This window comes from Zosterops lateralis (assembly GCF_965231275.1).
Source record: "Zosterops lateralis genome assembly, chromosome: 2".
NCBI lineage: Eukaryota > Metazoa > Chordata > Aves > Passeriformes > Zosteropidae > Zosterops > Zosterops lateralis.
In genome coordinates, this window is record NC_139763.1 from 30,670,610 (window position 1) to 30,690,204 (window position 19,595).

At 42.2% G+C, this 19,595-nt stretch overlaps 1 protein-coding gene across 12 annotated transcripts in view; it reads right to left on the reverse strand.

Moving 5' to 3' along the window:
* MAP4K4 (mitogen-activated protein kinase kinase kinase kinase 4) overlaps positions 1-19,595 on the reverse strand; it is a 159,796-nt gene that overhangs the window by 48,155 nt on the left and 92,046 nt on the right. For all 12 annotated transcript variants that reach the window (XM_083854857.1, XM_083854862.1, XM_083854858.1 and 9 more), the window contains 4 exons: positions 7,547-7,672; positions 6,661-6,771; positions 3,823-3,913; positions 2,151-2,281 (listed from right to left, as the gene is read on the reverse strand). In XM_083854857.1, the coding sequence (XP_083710983.1) occupies positions 2,151-2,281; positions 3,823-3,913; positions 6,661-6,771; positions 7,547-7,672 (459 nt within the window). The remainder of the gene's footprint in view (positions 1-2,150; positions 2,282-3,822; positions 3,914-6,660; positions 6,772-7,546; positions 7,673-19,595) is intronic.

Below are 19,595 nucleotides of genomic sequence, written 5' to 3' on the forward strand. Positions count from 1 at the left end.
ATGGCTATTTAAATAATATAAGCCTCTTTTATCTTGTAACTGTATAATAAAATCCTACTTTTCACATAATACATATGTAAATACAGAAACACATGCACATATTCTTACTGAGTGAGCAAACAACCCTTTCCAATAGCACATAAAAATATATTCACATTATGACAATGGGAAATACATTTGCCAGGAATCTAAGCCTATGAAACAGGAGAATTTTCAATATTCCCCTGTCAACAAAAGACTGAACAAGGGCATTCCCAGGGTGTGTAGAGATGCAGTTATAAAAGCAACAGCTCAGTTCAAATTTGAAGTGGCCAGACTTGTCAAAAACTACAAAAAAGGGTTCTTCAGGTACATAAACAAACAAGCAATAACAAAAGGAAAATACAGGCCCACTGAAAGGAGAGGTAAATTAGTCACCTAGACCACTGAAAAGGCAGAGGTTCCCAAAACTTACACCTCTGCCTTTACCACAGGCATTACTTACAGCCAAAGCCAACATTCCTCCCCTAACATCTTAGCTTTGCTTAAAACACTACAGAACAAGAGTCCTTCAGTGGCAGCCTTTCAAGGTACCAGCTCTGGCCAGCACCTCTGACTCAGGAAAGACCAAACAAGAGCCAGGAAGATCAAACACAGGGAAGAGATGGAGGAATCCTGGCAAGGAACCAACTTCGGAGACTGACACAGCTTAATGGGCAGAATACTGGAAGTGACTGCTGTGAAAGAGAGCTGTTCTTGAGCAAAACAGTCTTCATTTCTGGTCATAATTGTGGTTTTTTAAAAATTACTCAAAACTAATGAGCAAATAAGCTCTTCATGCACTACAAGCAGAGAAGCATTTCTAAAGATCATATTTTCAGACCCAGCAAGACACTTTTCTCTTAGTCAAATGCAGCCATTTAAGCTAAATTGCACATCCTCATGATCTTACAGAATCTTTCACACATTAATTTTTTGTGAGTGACCACCCTACAGGCTCCACCAGGAACAATAAACAGGTGTTTTCAGAGGCCAGAGGAGTTATTTTTCACATCACTACTGCATTAACAAATACTGCAGGGAGTTTTTCTGCTTTATTAAATCATTTAATAGTGAACCTTCCTTACTAACAACAACTCTATCTGGAAAGATATAAAACATTAGCTTTAGTACAATGAGATGCTGAATGTAAAAAGCAATTAAATCAAGAGAAATAGGATCAATCTGATCAATCTTAGTCAAAATGTACAAAAACACAAATTCAAATAATCTGGTTGTTTTAAAAAGATTTAGACACACACATACTGATAGCTAACACTATCAGTCTCAGCAAAATTATATCACTGATATTCAGCTCTATAATTCATTTGAAGGCCTTAATCTCTGGCCTTCTGATAGCCTGTTGCCTTTGGTTAAAGTTGGAACAAAGCATTAGTCTATGTAAAGATTTCTTTAAAAGCGCATTTTTGCATTTTTTCTTTCCTTGAACTTTCATTAAAGTCAGCTGAGAGGAACTTTCAAGATTACAGTATGCTTTCACTAGATATATTTAGCTTTAAATACATATACCTAATAATCTTAAGGGTAGTGCAAATACCATCAAGCCAATTATGGTTTTGCAGTAATTAAGTCCTTGGTTTGCAGCAAGCTATGTAAAGAATGATCTTTGTTAAGAAATGTTGTGATGGATAAATTTTTATAAAAAAAAAATCATGTATATGTATCCTGAAATCAGAGGTAGCTTTAAGAGCTCCTTCTGTACTTCACTGGCTCTCCAGACAGTGGTTCTATTTAAGGCAACACCTAAAATGTATTGTTCTGGGTTACCACAATAACTGGGCCATAGTGTAACACAATTTTAAAAGTACAACCATTATACGAATCAAAAACACAAGCATTTCCAGGTAAACTCTTTTTTGCCTTCCCTGAGCAGCTACAGGACCCTGAAGTCCTGTATTTACATCTCAAAGCCACAATAATACAAGCAGCAGAAACTGTTGAAGGTCACAATTTGAAAGTCTCCTTACCTTGTACTTTGGTAACAAGAATGTAACTACACAAAATAGTTATTACTCCTACAAAGCATAAGAAGTCTCAAAAACTGCCATAGTTCATGGACATTTATATTGCAAATGTATGTTTTGGGTTTTTTCTTTGAACAGGACTCTTACTCTGTAATCATACGTAGCATCCGGATTCTCATCACAGGCTATAACTTCTGGAGCCATCCAGTATGGAGTCCCAATAAAAGTGTTTCTCCTGCCAACTGTCCTGTCTAGCTGAGCGCTCACACCAAAATCCACTGTGGGTGGGAAAAGAGTAAAATGAATTAAGAGGGGAAAAATAACGCAATGATTACTTTTGCAAAGTGATTTGAAAATAAAGCCCTGTAGATGTCCCACGTGGGAGGGTCACGCTGAAGAGAAATAAGATGATTAATCCCGAGGCAAGTGAGCCCTCATGGTTCACAGACAGTGTGCTTGGGCACAAGTATCAAGGGACACAGCAGCTTTCAATCACCTCTCCTGTACTCCTCGCTGGTCTGCCTGCACAGAAGGGAAAGCACAGCTGGAGAAGTACTGCCTGGGAGGCTGAGAAAGGGCTGTTTATTCTCTTCCCACACGGTGAAGCCAAGCACCTTTGCCTATACAAAAACAGCCACTTCCCAAAGGTACCTCTCGTGTGATGGGAAAATTGCTTGCATAAACACGTCCCTTTCAGCGCACCACTTTTTCTGCTCTAAAATTGGACAGCAAAGATAATCTGTTGTTCAGCGAGCTGCTCTCTGCTTTAATGCATAGATCAGAAACACCAATGAGAGCAAAATATGAGGCTTATTCAGAAAGTGCTAACTTTGAGTGCACACAGGCTGCGAAAGAGATGCCTATTTCTTTACAAAGCAATTTCATTACAAAGGTGTTTTCTGCCTTTCATTTTGCCCCGCTCATGACCACAGTGCTACATGTCTTTCTATACCAGTAACTGTATCTGCCCTAAGAAAGCTGAGTCAGCTTCACTGCATCCACCATATGAGTGACACTGAAACTGGTGACAAGTTCATTGGAAGCCATGGTTTGGAAGCTACTGTGCTCCATTTTGGACCAAGCGAAGGAAAGCTCTCCCAGGAGCTTCCTCCTCCAGCAGCCAGGACAACTTCCCATTCCTCATGCTGTAGGAAGGTGTAATGCAAACCAGAAGGGATGTGGGCTGGGTGGGAGGGCTTCAGCATGGCTCTATATTTAACGAAAAAAAGGTGGCGAGTGTAGCGTGATACAAACACAGAAGGTTGACATGTGCACTAACTGAAAGAGACAAATTAGAGAGGAAATAAAAAAAGAGTATGTCCACTTGGCAGGAGAGAAGAGGCCAGGGATGAGCACGATTTTCAGCAGGCATGCCAGAGCTGGAACTGTGTTTTGAATTCAATGCCACAGCTCCCTTGAGAGTGCTGTCCAGATCATATTTTTGTGTCCAGAACCTGAACAGCAGGTGCTATTTTAATTAAAGCCAAACACAAGAGAGATTCCTGTCACTTCCCAAGTCCAGAATAAAGTGAATCAGAACAGACTCAAGTTACACATAGCTCACTGGGGGAACCAAAATGATCCCTGCACTGATTCTGGCATGAAAATCAACATCTTCTAATCAAATTCAACAACAACCTGTGCTCCATCCTCTCCAAGCAGGAGGAAATACACGCAGGCTGTCAATCCACATGGAACCACTGACAAGAGTACTCATGCCATAAAACGTTGCAGGGCTCTTAAAGGATGAAATTAATTTGGGAACATCACAAAACCAAAGGCTGAAAAACTGAGGAAGTGGACATGTGTACCTACTTACCAAGTTTCACTTCTGCATTCTCTGTTAACAACACATTTTGCCCTTTGATATCCCTGTGAATCACATGATGGGCATGAAGATGTGCCAACCCCTGCATTAAGGAGAAGAGGGAAAGGAGAACGTGTTCAGAGTGAGGCTCTTGGCACAGCACCAGACTACCCATACCCAGCAGCCCCAAAGGTCACAGCACTGCACCTCAACCTCTTGCAGCTGGTGCAATGGGGCCTACAGCACGCCACCCAGACAGCTTTTGGTGATGGAGACACAGGCCTCAGATCACGCACACACAGTACCTAAATACAGCCCAACATCTGCACTGTGCAAACACCTCCCAGCTGTCCTGTGAAGAAAGTTCAGCTCCCATAAAGTCTCTGTGCAATTACATTTTAAATGACATCAGTGTCAGTGTACGCCACTGACTTCTGACGTGCACAGGGTCACACAGAATTTAGCTGGGAAGGGGAGTGGAAGGGGAAAGGAGGCAGCATCCACATGTACATCTGCACCCCCAAGAAGGAGTGGGGGGGACAGATGAAAAAGACATGCTCTACTGCAAAACTGCAGTTCTCTTCTCTAGCCTCCATAAACATGAAGCCAGATAATTCTACCTCAGGAAAAAAATGCAAAGGGAAAAAAAATTTTAAAAAAGCCTAAGTGTTATACTTTCCAAAGGAAACAAAACCTCCTGGCATACGGTGCTTTTTGTTGAGACAGCACCTGGATACATGCCCCAAAGCATTAGCCATGTGGAGGGAGGGCTGAGAAAGACATATGTTGCATTTTACTCTCTAATGTAATTGGGAGAACAACAGGCAACCCTCTTAGCAACTGCCTGTATTTTGGGCTCTCCTCACTTTTCTGCTTGGAAAATTGTAGTCTCCAGTGGGATCATCTTGCCTGTTCGTGTTGCCCTCAGTCTTTTAATGTTTTGTAAAAAATAAAGAAATAGAACTTTTACAGCTGCAAGAGGTTAAGAGAGTAGGGGTTGCTGTAGAATAGCATTTCTTAACACATGTTCTTCATTAACTGATCATTTACCAGTTTGCCTACATAACCATTGGGCTGTTTTCCTTTTTTAAAACAGTTAATGAGTGTGACAAAAAAACACCAGCCACAGCTTCTCTTCCACACATCATGAGAACGGCTGATGTCCCTGAGACCCTTCACTGACTGCTAATGCTAAATGCGGTCTTATTTTTCATAGGAATGAAGGCTTTTCCACAGCTTCACACAGGCTATTTTTAAAAGTCTTCTGCTACTCCGACCCAGCCAGAGAGATAATTGTCTGTTCTCTCCAGAGTAACATTAAAGCTAACTGAAAAAAACACACCTGGGATTGCAAAGGGCTGGGAGGAGACAGAGGGGCACATCTCCACTTCGCTGCAGTCCGCAGACCTTCCCAACCACACAAGGACCCACTGGGTCAACCTTCACCTGTGTCTCCACCTACACAAATCTCTGGCACTTTAGCTCATTTTAACTTTGTGTTACATGACCTCTCTTGTCCACCTCTGACAAACTCTGTGCTAAATCAGGGTTTGAAATATGTCATTGCAACATAAGTTTAACATTCCTTTTTTCCAGATATTCCAGTTCCTGGATGTTCAGTAATTAACGCTCCTTTTGCAAATCTCTCGCTGGAATGAGAAAATAGTTTTCCCTAATTCTCTTCTGAGGGAAATAATTTTTTCCTTTTCTCAGCAAGTGTTTGACTGCTTTATCTAAGGAGGATCTAGGATGAATGCAACATAGCATGGAATACCTCCAAACCCACATGTCTCTCAAATCAAGGATAAGACAATCCAGCAAAAGTTAGTTTTCCTCATATTAAAGCAGGTTACCCATTTGTTTTGAAATACAACTTTTTAAAGAACTTAGAGTGTGACAGTCAAGCACCAGCAGCTGGACTTCCCTCTAGCATTTGAAATTAGAGCATGAGACCAGAACTGTGTTGTCTCCCTCCATCCTCATCTTAAAAATTGCCAAGGCAGAGCAAATGTGTAACACAGACAGCAGCAGCATTGATTTATGCAAGAGCCAGTGCTCATTTCCTTTAACATAAAGCCCTTCAGAACTTCATTTATGATTAAGCAATTGAACAAACATACTGTGTAGGGGTATGGGTAGGAGGCAATTTGTTTTACAAAGAAGCACGAGGAAAACCATCCCAGATTTACTTAGTGAAGCAAAACAAATGCCAATTCAAAAAGCACTTAAACTGTATCAACTGGAAATTAAATATTAAAAGTAATTGGTTAAAGCTGTAATTTTAGAGCAACTGGTAAGCTGCAGCCCTCTTCCTGAAAAACTTCTGCAGTGTCGCCTGTGAGCACCACACAGGGCACAGACACACGTGACAGAGCTGCTTGCTCTACACAGACTGCAGGGACAACACAAGATGAGAGCACATCACAGCACAGAAGTCCTGACTGCTGGCCTGAACCAATAGCTCTTCCTCCATGGACTTGATTAGAAGGAGAAAAAAGCAGCTGCAAGCATATTTAGGAAAGCCCATTTTGTACTATTGTGCTACAACATTGTTTCAAGCCTCAGGTCTTCTGGACACTGTTTCACAGCTTCTGCAGTAGGTAAGGTCACTGGCTTCTCTACTGGCTTCTCATGACTAGAAATTGCAATTTTCTGCAAGACTTCTGCTACAATCCAGTACAACTCACACCAAGTTAAATGATGTGGAGCAGACATCTATCTGCTCCTACGCACTCTCCAAGTGATGACATGGCTAATGGGATTGATCAGAAACAGCTTCTTGCAGAACCTCAAGCTAGGCTACATCTCTCTGTAAGACTGTTTCTGTGTGGGGCAGACTATTTTCCTTACCCGGAGAATCTCTCTGGAGATATACGCTATCCAGTCTTCTTTCAGGGTATTCCCTTTTGTGTTCTTCACAAGGTCTGTGATAGAGCCGGCTCCACAAAACTCCATAACAAGCTGCAAAACAAGTATCAGTGTACAGCCAACATCAAACACAGATCTCAGCTGTTCAGCAAAGCAAAATAATCAGGTTAAAGCATTGATTTGAGAAGCTCATGTGAAGCACAGAATATATTTTACATCTCCCCCTAGAAAATGGATTCAACCAAATGTCTTCAGTGTGTGTCAGACATATATGGAATATGTCTCACATTAGTTACCACATTTTCAAGGACTGATTTAATGACTGAAATTTAATGCTGGAAATCTGGATTTGCTCAGCTATGCAAAATGCATTAGCAGTAAGAGCACATCCAAGGCTGAAGGAATCAAACTGATCACATCACTGCAACACTTCTTATCCCTTAACTTCCATTTATTTATGGAAGAACATGCACCCTACCATTTCAGCCCCAAACTTCAGTCCTCTAGAGGGTGTAGATGAGGTGGGATGAAAAATGTAACGGGTACAATCTCAAGTGCAGCATTCTTTTTACAGTCACATATTCTTACTGCTCAGCTCAGCTGTCTTGTTCCTATGAAACATGTTACTATCCATCTGGGAAATGGGGAAAAAAATTGCTTAAAGAACAAATCCACTGCTTATAACAAATCTTGGTTCAGACATCCCTTTAAGGATGTGTGATTAGCCTCTGTGATTCACTTATCTAGCAGTTCAGGCAAGCACCAAACTCCTTTAGTGTGTCTTTCCATAAAGTGCTATTTTCTCTCATCATCAATCTATATCCAATAGGGAAGGACTTAGGAACATGTTTGAAAAACATCTGCTTACCCACAGTTGGTCATCATGTCCTGGAGGACTTTTCTTAATGAAAGCACCATAATAAGTTGCAATATTTCTATGATGAGAATATTTCTTTAGCATATTAATCTCCAGTTTGATTTCTTCTTCTTCATCCTTTGGAAAAAAAAGCAAAAAACAAACCCCCATATATTTAATATACCACATACATTATTGATTTATTCTTGACGTTCATACAAGTATATTTTTTCTAAACTTCAATTAATACCATCATCCTGTTCAGTAAACTCCTCTGATGTTCATGCCATCAATACCCTGTCTATTAAGATGGCCTAAAACAAGTCTTTTCCAAGTTTTCAGTAGCGCAAAAATCCAGATAAAAGATGCAATGGATTTCACCCAGTGATAGAACATAATCTGTTTCAAAAACCCTATGCTTGTAATACCTTAAGCAAATCCATAGCTAGCAGGCTGGGAATTTATGATAGAGAAGTATTATTTCCATCTTCCTCATTTTTTCTCCATTAATTTTGGAAATTTCAACCAGTTCTATTTAAATGCCAGACAGCAGCTTTGTGAAACCAGCTGCCAAAGTAGGCTCCCATCTTGGTGCCAGCATGGGACTGCCACAGGAAAACAGAGGTGGAGATCAGGAATTCCCCTTACTGCAAGAAAAAGGCATTTGCCTCGTGCACAAGCTTCCTTCTCCTCCTCCATCTGCCTCTGTGGAGGAAGAGCAAGTGCATCAGGAAGAACGGGCCAGAAGCCCAGGCAGTAAACAGGATGCTGAGACACAAAGGCAGAGGAAGGATTTCCCCTGGCTCCCCCCGCTCCAAGCAAAGAGCAGCTCAGGTGAAGGGAGGTCATCCCTCCAAAGAGCTGAAATGAGTAACATAATGAAACCACTCCTTAAAATACCCACAACCTGCTTTTGAAGGGACAGTAGGACATGTTGCATGGAAGGATCCACACACACTTTGAAGTGGTGTCTGAGCAGGCAGCCAGCAGATACAGAAGGAGCAGATACCAACCCACCTCCAACTCTCTCTTCCCATACCTACACAGCAGGAGTCTTCTTCAAGCACCTATCAAGGCAATAAATTAAAAGGCAGATGGATATCCCTTTCTGCTCCACAATTTTATATCCGTAGATATCCAAGCAGAAAAATGTCTACCTTAAATTGATTCCAGGAAGAACCCAAAACAACTTCTCCCTAGGGCTGCTGGCTGATGAGAACAGTAGCGTATATTCTGATTATCCTGTGATGTCAAAGCTGATTATATGATAAAATTTTAAGCCTTAAACTTCCTTGCAATTTGAACCATGCTAGCAATCAAATATCCTATTCATGACATACGCAGATGTTAATACTAGCTACATGTTAACTGTTTATACACACTGGTACACACAGCCACTCTCTGCTACAAACCTAACAACTATTTCAAATACTCTAATAGTGGGATGCAACTGCACTCCTAAATTATTATGACAGAATTCCCAAAATGCACCAGGGATAAACTATTCTCATATCTTCTCAGGATGCATCTTTGAAGTAAAATACTGTATTTCTAGAACACTGAACAATACAGTAAAAGAATCTTGTAAATCAAAGTTCCCAGTGAACAGCAGCCCTGGGAGAAAGCGTTGTCAGAAAAGCTTTTTGAGCCAAAAGCTTCCTCAGCTGCTTCTGTTGTCCTTGCTGTTGAATGATTTTTTATTTACTTAGACTATATGGAAAAAGAAAAAAAAAAAAAGAGAGCAGGAATTCACACTTATATTACACCAAACCTTTGAACTGTGCATTTAGGAAAAAAAAATATATTGGAGCATTGTTAAACTTGATGCTTTGGGACTTAATTGCTGATAGATTAATATGTATAATTGGAATAATCTGCTATTTTGAACAGACTTTTTAGATAAAAAATTACTTCCTACCCTCAGCACATGAACACAATAGCTTTTACAATACAATGGGCAGGATGTCCTAAAGGTTGTTTGTGTTTATTTATTATAACAGCAGCCAAAATGGCAATACTTAAACAGGATCTATTTCTGAAAAATAAAATAATAAAGATCCCCTCCTCCCGCCAGTAAAATATCCTGAAGAACAAACAACAAAAAAGGCACACACAGAGCCCACAGACTGTAGACAGGTACTGCTCTTTCGGCTCTCCACTGTCTGTGCCGCAGCACCTGCTCAAAGGCCTGCAGCAGTATCTCCCTGCAGCAATATCTCCCCCAAATATCTATCTCCCTGAACAACAGCTAACAATGGTCCTATATTCATATTTCAGCCACCTTCAAGCACTTGTCCACAACATAAACAGCACCTCACCTACAGTTCAATCCAGAACAAAATCCAGTCTACAATAATAATTCAGTAATTTTTGCCAGGCTTTAGGAGACTCCACTTACTTAGTGTGGATCGATAACTCCCTGGCAATAAGTCCTGAAGACTTTGTGGCGACAGGAACTATTATGGGAATTAATCAGCACAGTAAAGGCTGAAGCACCAGTGTAGTACAGCAATTGGTGGATGACTTAAAAAAAAGGAAATTCAAAAAAATAAGTTGGCCAGACCAAAACTGTTCTGTTCCAGAACCAGGAGCATTTTTTTTTTTTCAGGATAGAGGTCATTTCATCCCAATGTGGACATCTGAAAGAGGCCAAACAATGTGCACCCTACCAGTGTTTACTTCTCCCAACTAACTACAAAAGGAGGGTGAGGTCATTAGCCAAGATCCAGACACCAATCTTGCAGATGTCTTGCATCAGGGCGAGATAAATCCCACCCAAAAATCTCACCGGATAAGGCCATTTCCTCACAGATCTCCTTACAGACACACGTGCCTCAGGGAGGGTACACTGCAGCCTGCAGCAGGGATCCTCCTGAGGAGACCAAGGTGTTCTGGCAGCCGTCCTGGGATTTGGACATGTCAGCCAGCCTCAGAAATGGAAGGTCTGTCACCTCCTCCAGACAGCACATGCACTGCACCAAAACCAACAGTCCCTCCATTTGCAGAGGCAAGGGTATCACAAAAGCAGAAAATTAAAACTGATTGAGGCAAGAGACTGTCATTCTCATAAAGTAATACAAAAGTACATCCTTTTTTCTTGAAGGAGAGAGGCAGCTGGTGAGCCCTTCCTAGTGATTTTATGCAGCTGGCATCAATTACCACTTTAAGCCATTATCTGTGAATACAAACTCCCATTGAAACTCTCTTTGTCTTCTCTCTGATGGAGCTGGTGGAAGTGTTTTATACTTATACATTCGCTGTCTATTTGTGACAGCATGTCTGATTAGCAGTAATTTTTGCAGTAAGCTATACTTTTGCAAGACTCACATGGTTAAATCAAGCTTGGAGCAGCTTTCCCCTCTCTTTTCATGTGTTTCCCTTCAGAGACTAAATGGACGTGCCAGCATCCCTAGGGGTTTCTAACTGCAGCACTCTTTTACTAAAATAATCTTGCCTGTAAGATTAAAACCTGCATATGACTCCCACACAGAAATCCACCTATGTACATTCAGATAATTTTTAACCATTTGAATTAGCACACTAAAAATAAACCCAGGTGTGTTACTACCTCTCAGCCTGCCCAGCAGCACCTGATCAGCTTCCTTATTGCTCCACCACAAAGCTCCACATCCCTTGTTCTTCCATTCATCATTGCACACTAAACATCACTGTGGGTTTTTCTGCATGCAGATGGCAAATCAATGACTTGTTGTTTTTATTACTTCAGCATTTACAAAATTGAGAAGATTTAAGTGATGAAGATTTAAGTTATCTGACCATGGTTGCGACTGGAGAAACCCACAGTCAAAAAATGCTACCAGTGCAAATCCATGTAAGAAGATTATCAGCTGTTTTCCAAAGGTAACACACCACCTTATTTCCTTTCAATCATCATTACTGAAAGAAAATACTGCTTATTTATGCAAATTTTAGAAGGAATTCAGAAACATTTTGCTGGACATTTTTTTGAGGTATGGAAAATAAGATAACTAAGCTCTAGATATGTCTGAATCAGGGAGGACATAACAAAAGGAAAAGAAAAATCTCTTCAAGTCTGTCCCTAAACATCATTGTCTACATGCCTCGGGAGACCAAGTACAACAGTCCTGACCTGTTCCAGCACTAAAATGGGTATGAAACCCCTATCAGAAACTGTCTCTGAGAAACACATCTGGAGGAGTAAGGGGGAAATAACACTGTAAATTATTTTAGGAGCTGAATTTTAAAATTAAAAAAAAACAAACCAAACCTCCCAAAGGTAGAGCAAAGGCATGTCCCAGGGCACGTAAGTGGTGACTTTCCATCCAAACTCCCTCACCTGGAAGATCTGTCTGACCCCTGCCTTGGCTGGATATTTATTCTGCCAGCTCAAGGAGGAGAAACTGGGGACTATTTCCAAAGGTTTTATTTACCCTAGTAATAAGATGAGGGCAAACGCAAATGAGAAAACACAGCCCAGCAACGATAAAGCAAGACAATGTTCTGTGATAAAGGAGAGAGCAAGTTCACTTACCCTACCAGATGATTTATATGCTCCCCTAAATCAGTGTGAAGCAGAATACAAATTGGTCCCTTCAGTAACTTCGCTTTTTGATTTAAGAAATGAGACAGTAACAAATCTCAGCGCTCCCCGCACAAATGCATCCAGTCATTTTAAGCTACAACCAAGGGTTTTAAGAATTAATATCGCTACCAAACAGCGGAAAGTCAAACACCAGCAAAATGGGACTGAGTGAGGGAAGCCTTCAAATCTCCTTTCCTTTGCTTTCCCAGTACTGCTCACAAAGCTTTGCCTGTCTGTACCCATGGAGCTGTCCTGCCTGGAGAATGGCAGCTGGCAATACTCTGCCTGGGGTTTCAGTGTAAGCTGAGTTCCTACGGATCACAAACTCCAGCGGGAGCTCCTGGAATTTGGGAATCTTGAGATCACGGCAGAGTTGGGATCTCTGTAGAGAGGCAAGCAGCAACCTCAGCCCAGCACTGGGAGTGAAAAGCCACTGCTAACCCATGTATCTCCAGAGTGGTGGAGAGGAAACTAGTTTGCCTTCAAAGGCATCAAAATGATAATAACTTGCCCTTTCTTTTACCATCTGCCCCTGACATGCTAGTTGAAGAAAAACAGAAGTCCAAAAGAAACTCAGTTTATTTTCTGCTTCCTCTCACTTTTAATTTCTGCCTTCCAACTCACATTTTAAAAAAAAGTCCTAAAAGACACCAAAACTGCAAACAAAAATCTTCCTGGATAAATCAAATCACAACACCAACTTTTGCAAACTTTGTTTGCTTGGGTGTCACAACCTCCCTCCTCTTTGCACCCCAGACCTGGCCAGCATCCATTTGGAGCAGAATCTGTCCAGGACAGAGAAAGTCTGAATAGAGCCTAGCACAATAGATGACCTTTTCTGCTGCTGGAATCCATAATATATACACTCGTTAATAAAGTTCTCACACATGAGGGAGATGTTTTGGCAAGGAAAGTTGGGGCAGTATTGCATACAGCACAGTACTTGAACTGGGAGCTGTGGTGCTGCCTCTGAGCTGGGAAGGAGGTTGTAATTTCAGGAGGAGCCAAACCACAAGAGAAAGGATACACTGAGTGGGTAAGTCCCTGCCAGTGACTGCCAAGGTAGGAAGTTTGTATAAAGCAGAGCAGCTTGCATTGCAGAAAGTGCAACGTGGAAAAATGTGATCCTCTCCAACACCACAACGAAGTGTTGGAATTGGGAATACAACATAAAATAGTCTGTAAGAAAAAATACCAAACACAGGCTTCTTGGGAGGGAAAGTCTAAACTGTTTTAAATAAAAGACCTTAATCAAGAGGTGCAATAAACATTTAATGAGTCCTTATACAATCCCTCCTAAATCTTAACTTTCTTATTACACCCCATCCTTCTTGAGAGCCTTTTACTAGCCTTTGAGCTTTGTTACCCTCAAGCTAAAGACCTCATATAAGTTTATTTCCCATCTCTCCTGTGTTACCTTCTCACTCTCAGCATTCTCTGTGCCTGTTTCACTTCACATGCAAGGTCTCATTTTCACAGACCCCTTAGTCACATACTCTTCCCACCTTGACATCAGCAGGTTAATTTCTCTGTACTATCCTTCAAGTCCTTCCCAAACACAGGCCTTCAGGCTGTATGCTCTTAAGAAAGGCATGCATCATGCCACACACTCAAGTGACACTGATGGAGCACTGGCCATCCAACAAGCAGTGGCATGGGTGGTGAGCATCCCCCACTACTGCTGGGAGAGTGCCTCAGCCTCTGCCCCTCATCCACATATATGCACAGCCCATGCAGAGAAAGGCCTTCACAGGCTTTACCATTTGTGAGCTTTCCGGAAACCAGGCACACTATCACTGTGAGCTGCCCACCAGCCTGCGAGCTGCTGCTGCTGCCGGCACAGAGCCATGCTCAGGAACAGGAAAGCAGCAATGCTGCTCAGGCACAGTCATAGCAGAAGAAGGCTGTGAAGCTTTTTCAAGGGTCAAAAACCCCTTACTTTTGTGAGGACTGGCTGGCAGAACAGTGCTGTCCTTATGACCACATTCAGTTACCTTCAGTGGCAACATTTCACCAAGCAGGTGAGACACACTTCCAAACACAAACACACCACAGAAGCTGCTTTGTCTCCCCTTGGCACAACACCCTCTCTACTGCATGCTAAAGGCACTGTTTGAAACAAGAAAGCAAATGAGCCAAGCTGTATATGACAGTGCCATCGCTGAGGCTGCAGCCATAAAGCAACAGTTAAATTAGTGGGACAAAAAGGCAAGAGAAAGGACTAGCTCCTAAGCAGGGTCCCAGAACTCCCCAAGGAGCCTGTGTAGCAGCATTGTGCAGGCGCGGGAGATGGAATCACGTGCAGGCAGGAAGGAGCCAAAAACCACGTGAAGACAATACTTGTCTGTTGTCTCCCCCCTAAAGCACCTCCTCTGCCAGTCACTTCAACAACAATATTTCCTTTCTTGCCTGATGTGCCTCCGGTGCCTTCACTGGTCACTGAATGAGCCGCTCAGAAGGCACAGAAACCACACCACTGATGACCTCCCTCAGTAAAATCCCGGGATGCCACAGACTTTTCCAAAGACAACCAAGAGAGAAACCTCCTAAGGGCAAATCCCTTCAACTATTTCCAAGTCTAATTCCTTTATCCTAGTCATGATTACTTAAAAGAGTTTCCTGCTCAGATTGCATGTTTGTCCCAGCTATACAATTCAACTGTCCATCCTCATCAAGCCTAAAGCACTTACAAGTTACACAACAAGCTAGCCTTATACTGACATCTTCAGAGCTCTCATAAAAGAGAGAAAGCCTAGTCCCCTACTTTCATTACTATTCTTTACACTAAAAATGCCTGTTGCTATACAATTTCCACATGCAGTCTCAGGTTTCTTGTGATCAGAACAAGCCCTTCCTAGCAGCTATTAAAATTAAGCCTGTGTGTGAAAGAAAATAAACTCCCTTATGCAAAGCTCCAGGCTCAGATATTTAGAGGAGATGCTGGAGAGAAAACAAGCTAATGCACAATGCCAAAATGTTGCACCCCTTTTCTACTTCCAATCTTGGCATGCACTTGATGCCAAGGAAAGCAGGATCTAAGGGGGTGACAGAGACAAGTAAGGCATTTGCCCACTGCCTGGACCCTGCTCTGCCCTGGGCAGTATGCAGCTCCACTGCTCCCACCTGGAGGGCCCATCTCCTTCCCAAAGGAACCAACACATGAGTCCCTCCCCACATGTGCAGTCCAGATGCTGCCCGGCTGCAGCTTGGACCTGGAAGATATAAAAGGCCCCCGAGTCCTGCAGGTTTCATGCAGCTGGAGAGATTCAACAAGAAACTGAAGTTCTGGCTTGAGACTAAGCTTTAAACTTAGAGGGAGGCAGAAGGCAAATGGCTGAGAGAAGAGAGGAAACAAAAGCTTGAAATGACTGAAAGCAGATTTCCTATGCACCAAATGCCACACAGGCATTGTATTAGCAGAAATATAAGCCAAGAAACTAATATACATTAAAAATAGCAGTTCTGGCATAACACTAATGTTCTTCTAGAACATACATAGTGAAAACCTATAATTACACAAAGACACTAATTTCCTTACAGGACAGATTTGTTCAATATACAGCCTCACACCCACACTGACCTACAAGTCTTGCAGATAAACAGGGAAGAGGAATTTATTTACAACCCTTCTTTCATTTCGTACATTGAAGAAAACCCAAATGCTACAAAACAAAATACACCAACAGTTTGGGATAACAAACACAAAAACTATAACCATGCGCACCCAAACAGGAACAGAACAAATGAGAGGACAGAAAAGTAATCCCACTTAGGCTTTTCTCAGGGCTGTTTCACATAGGATCTTTTATCAAAATGAAATGGGGCTGGTGAAATAGTTTACAGGAGAAATTCAGCAATTCTACATATGCCACCATTTCTTTTCTGAAGGGCCTGGCGCTGCTCAGTGGACATTATTCAAGACAAAAGCACACAGACAGATTTGCAAAGCAGAGGGAGCAAACTGGCAATGGTAATTCAAAAATCAATCACACATTAAGAAATAAAATAAAAAAAAAACAAACAAAAAATTTCCCCAAACAAACAAAACTCACAAAACAAACAAAATCACCAAAAACAAACCCAAAACACAGGGCAGCACAAACAAGTACCACCACAACTGCTGACAGTGAGCAGCCATGAAGCAAGTACCTCATGCATGCAGGAGACACAGTCCCACCAGTGACCTTTACCCCTCCACAGGACAAATATCACCTCAGGTGGACAGACTTGTCCCTCACAGGCACCTTTCCCTCATGTTAAATTGCAGATCCCCAGGTCACTTACACTCCAGGCTTCAGCACAACCACTGTGTGCCTAAAAGTAGACAGAATGAATCCAGGCTTTGGTCACAGGTAGCACCAGTGGTTAAGACAAGCAAACAACTACTGGAAGACTACAAGTTCTATTATGGTCTTGGTCTTCTGACCCCAGATCAACTTGTAGGTGGAAGAAGAACTTCGTAACATATTGCTAATCCCTCAGCTGTCCACATTCCCCAAGTCTTCTAATGCTTTAATTAAGGGAATTGTCCTCATTAAAATGCTGCCAGCACAGCAATTTTTCCTTCCAAATATTTAAAACTGTCTGCAACACTAACAAAGCCCTGCATTTTGCCAGGAAATGAGTATTAAGAAAAGCCCCAAACCCGAAATTACTGCATTTTCTTTGCAGCCCATCAATCCACTTCTATAAAGTGACATACACGTCACTGAGCCTGCTACTATGAAGAAATAGATTTAACAAATCTTTTCTAAAGTGGTGTACCTTTGTCTAAGGTACACCTGCCAAGTAAAACTATTTCTAACAGATAGTCATCACATCTACAAACACAGAAGGGAAGACACTGGCCTAGGAATATATAGGAATACCCACGCTTAATGCCCATTTTTAGTGCAGCCAGTAACCTATGCTCTGTTTCACACCCACAAAAGGAAAACTCAAAATTCTGCACTATGCTACAGCTTCCAAAAATCTTGTAAGCAAAGATTGGTGTGAGATCATGATCTGACTTATTCAACACCAGGTTTCTTTTGTGAAGCAGCCAAAATATGTAAATTGCCCATGAATAAAAGAAATCGTCCAATCTGTACATGTGTCTTACAAACACGATTGAATGACACAGTGTGAGAGCACAAGTCCTTACAAGTTTTAATTTCAGGTAATCTTTGCCTAAAGGTTAAACACTTTAGCTCCTCTGGTCCAGTATTAGTCACTGTTCAGCTTCTGTCAGTAATCCACAGCCTATCTCCCTGCCTTACTCAGAGAAAGGACTGCAAATCCAAAATGCCAGGTGCCAACAGGGAGGACCTAAGAGGTTCAAAGGCCCATTCCCCTCACCTGATGAGGGACAGAAGGGATCACAAAAACAACTGTGACACCAGCCCACTGTCATGTGTTTGAGGCTGAATAAACCACTGTCTGCACAGACCATGGGTGGCTGGGATGAGCAGATGAGAGGAGACCGGACCAAGCCCTACAGGTTTGTCAAATTCAATTTTCAAAATACTCCAAAATACTCTTTGGTGTCTTACACCAACACTGCATGCAAAGACTGCTTAAAAAGCTAGGAGGAGGAGGCTTGCTCCTACTCCCTTTGTCACCATCTCCACCTTCTCTTCCCTCTGTCATGGTGAGGACTGCTCCTAATAACAGTGACAGAGCAGAAAACTACTATCAGGTCAGTAGCTGCGACAGCATTAGACCTGCACGGATCTACTGAAACCTGTCCAAGCCCTTAAACCATCTGCCACTTCTTGGGAAGGAATGGGCTCCTTCTGCAAAGGGTAAACCCAGCCGGATGGAGGATACCAGACTAGACCCGAGTTTTCTGCTTCTCCCTGCTTTTCTTCATTCCCAAAACCTACAATGTAACAGCCATTGCTCAGGTGTGAAAAAACAACACCATGCTAAGCTACTCTGTAGGAATAAATAAAAAATAAATAACTAGAAATATGTATGCTGAGAGCAGCTTTCCTGAAGCAGACCTCTCCAACTTGCTTGTTCATGTATGAATGAGATCCATGTTTATAACCCTAGGGGTTTTTTCAAAGCAAGAAGGAATATGGATATTATATTTTACCTCTAAAATACACTTCTGCTCAAAAAAACCCAGCTCTTTTAAAAATGGGAAATCCATTAGCAAATGATTTACAACTGACTGACAAGATGATGATGTCTGTAATTATCAGGTCCAATCACTCAAATTACAATTTACCAGCAGACACACAAACTATTTGATTCACAGTTAACATTTTTTCTTCAGCAATTGCCAGGTCCTTTCTAAAACAAGAGGGGAGACAGACAACCTCTATCAGTAACAAATGCAGCTGCTGACGAGTGGAATTCAGGGATGTCTGAGAGGGGCAAATTTCCCTTCATGTCTGTGCCAAAGCCTCCCAGAGGACAGATGACAAGCAGGGCTGCAACCGAAAGTCTTTTCCTTTGTGTTCAGACCGGAACAGCTGTTAGACAGGTACAAAGGTATAGCCACGTCTGGGCACGTGTGATAAGCAAGTTCTTTAAGAAATCAGTTGCTGAGGTTTTGATTTTCTTTGGTAGATTAACACTGACTTATGCACAGCATTTAAAATCGCCCTGCACTGCCAAAGCTCTATAAAGGCTGTGCACTTTAGTGTACAAGTTAAGTGCATTTGGCACTATGCTACGATGTACAAAATCATTTTCATGCAGCTGCCAGCAGAAGGGAGCTATATTCTTGGACCAGATGTTTTTGTTGTCGGTGCTGCCAAGCACGCCTGGAAACCTCACAGCTGAGCAGTGCTGCAGGAGTGAATTAACAATGAACAGAGCCACAAGATGCTCACGTCCATCTATTAAATGGGGTGTCACAGTCCCCCCCTCCTTACTCCTGCTCTCTGAGCAAGGAAGCTGTGGACGGCCAGCTAATTATTTACCTGTCTGAGAAGAAAAGCCTTTCTGCCTCCATCAGAATAAATAAAAGCAACAAATGCTTGCGAATGTTACACCCCAGCTGCATTTACCCTTAGCTGGGAAGGTGACAAAGAGACCTTGATTAACAGCCAAGAAAATAGGACTGGAAAAAATATAAAACAGCCCAAATACTACAGTACGTGTTTGTTTTTGCTGCTGGGCTGCGAACAGGCAAGCATTTATTAAAAGGTATTTCACTTTAAAAAATCAGAGCTGCTATGGCATCTCACTTTCCAGTTTAAAAACAAACAGCTCAGATCCCAGCACAAGTCTCTCACTCTTGAGCTGAAATGCTGAGAGCAGGGGCAGAAGGTTGGGGACAGAAGTCTACTTCCCAACCTCAGCACCAGCTTCCAGTGAGGCTCCGCTGCTCTTTGCCCTGCTGCCCCCATGCTGAAAAGCTCCTGCCAGACCCTCACCTGCCAGCACTGCCTTGTCTGCCACAACTGCACCACAACTACCAGAGGGGACCTTCAGGGACCAAATTACTGAATGGTCAGACAGCTGCACAAAACTGCAGGTGTGCACGCACTGCAGGCAGCAAGC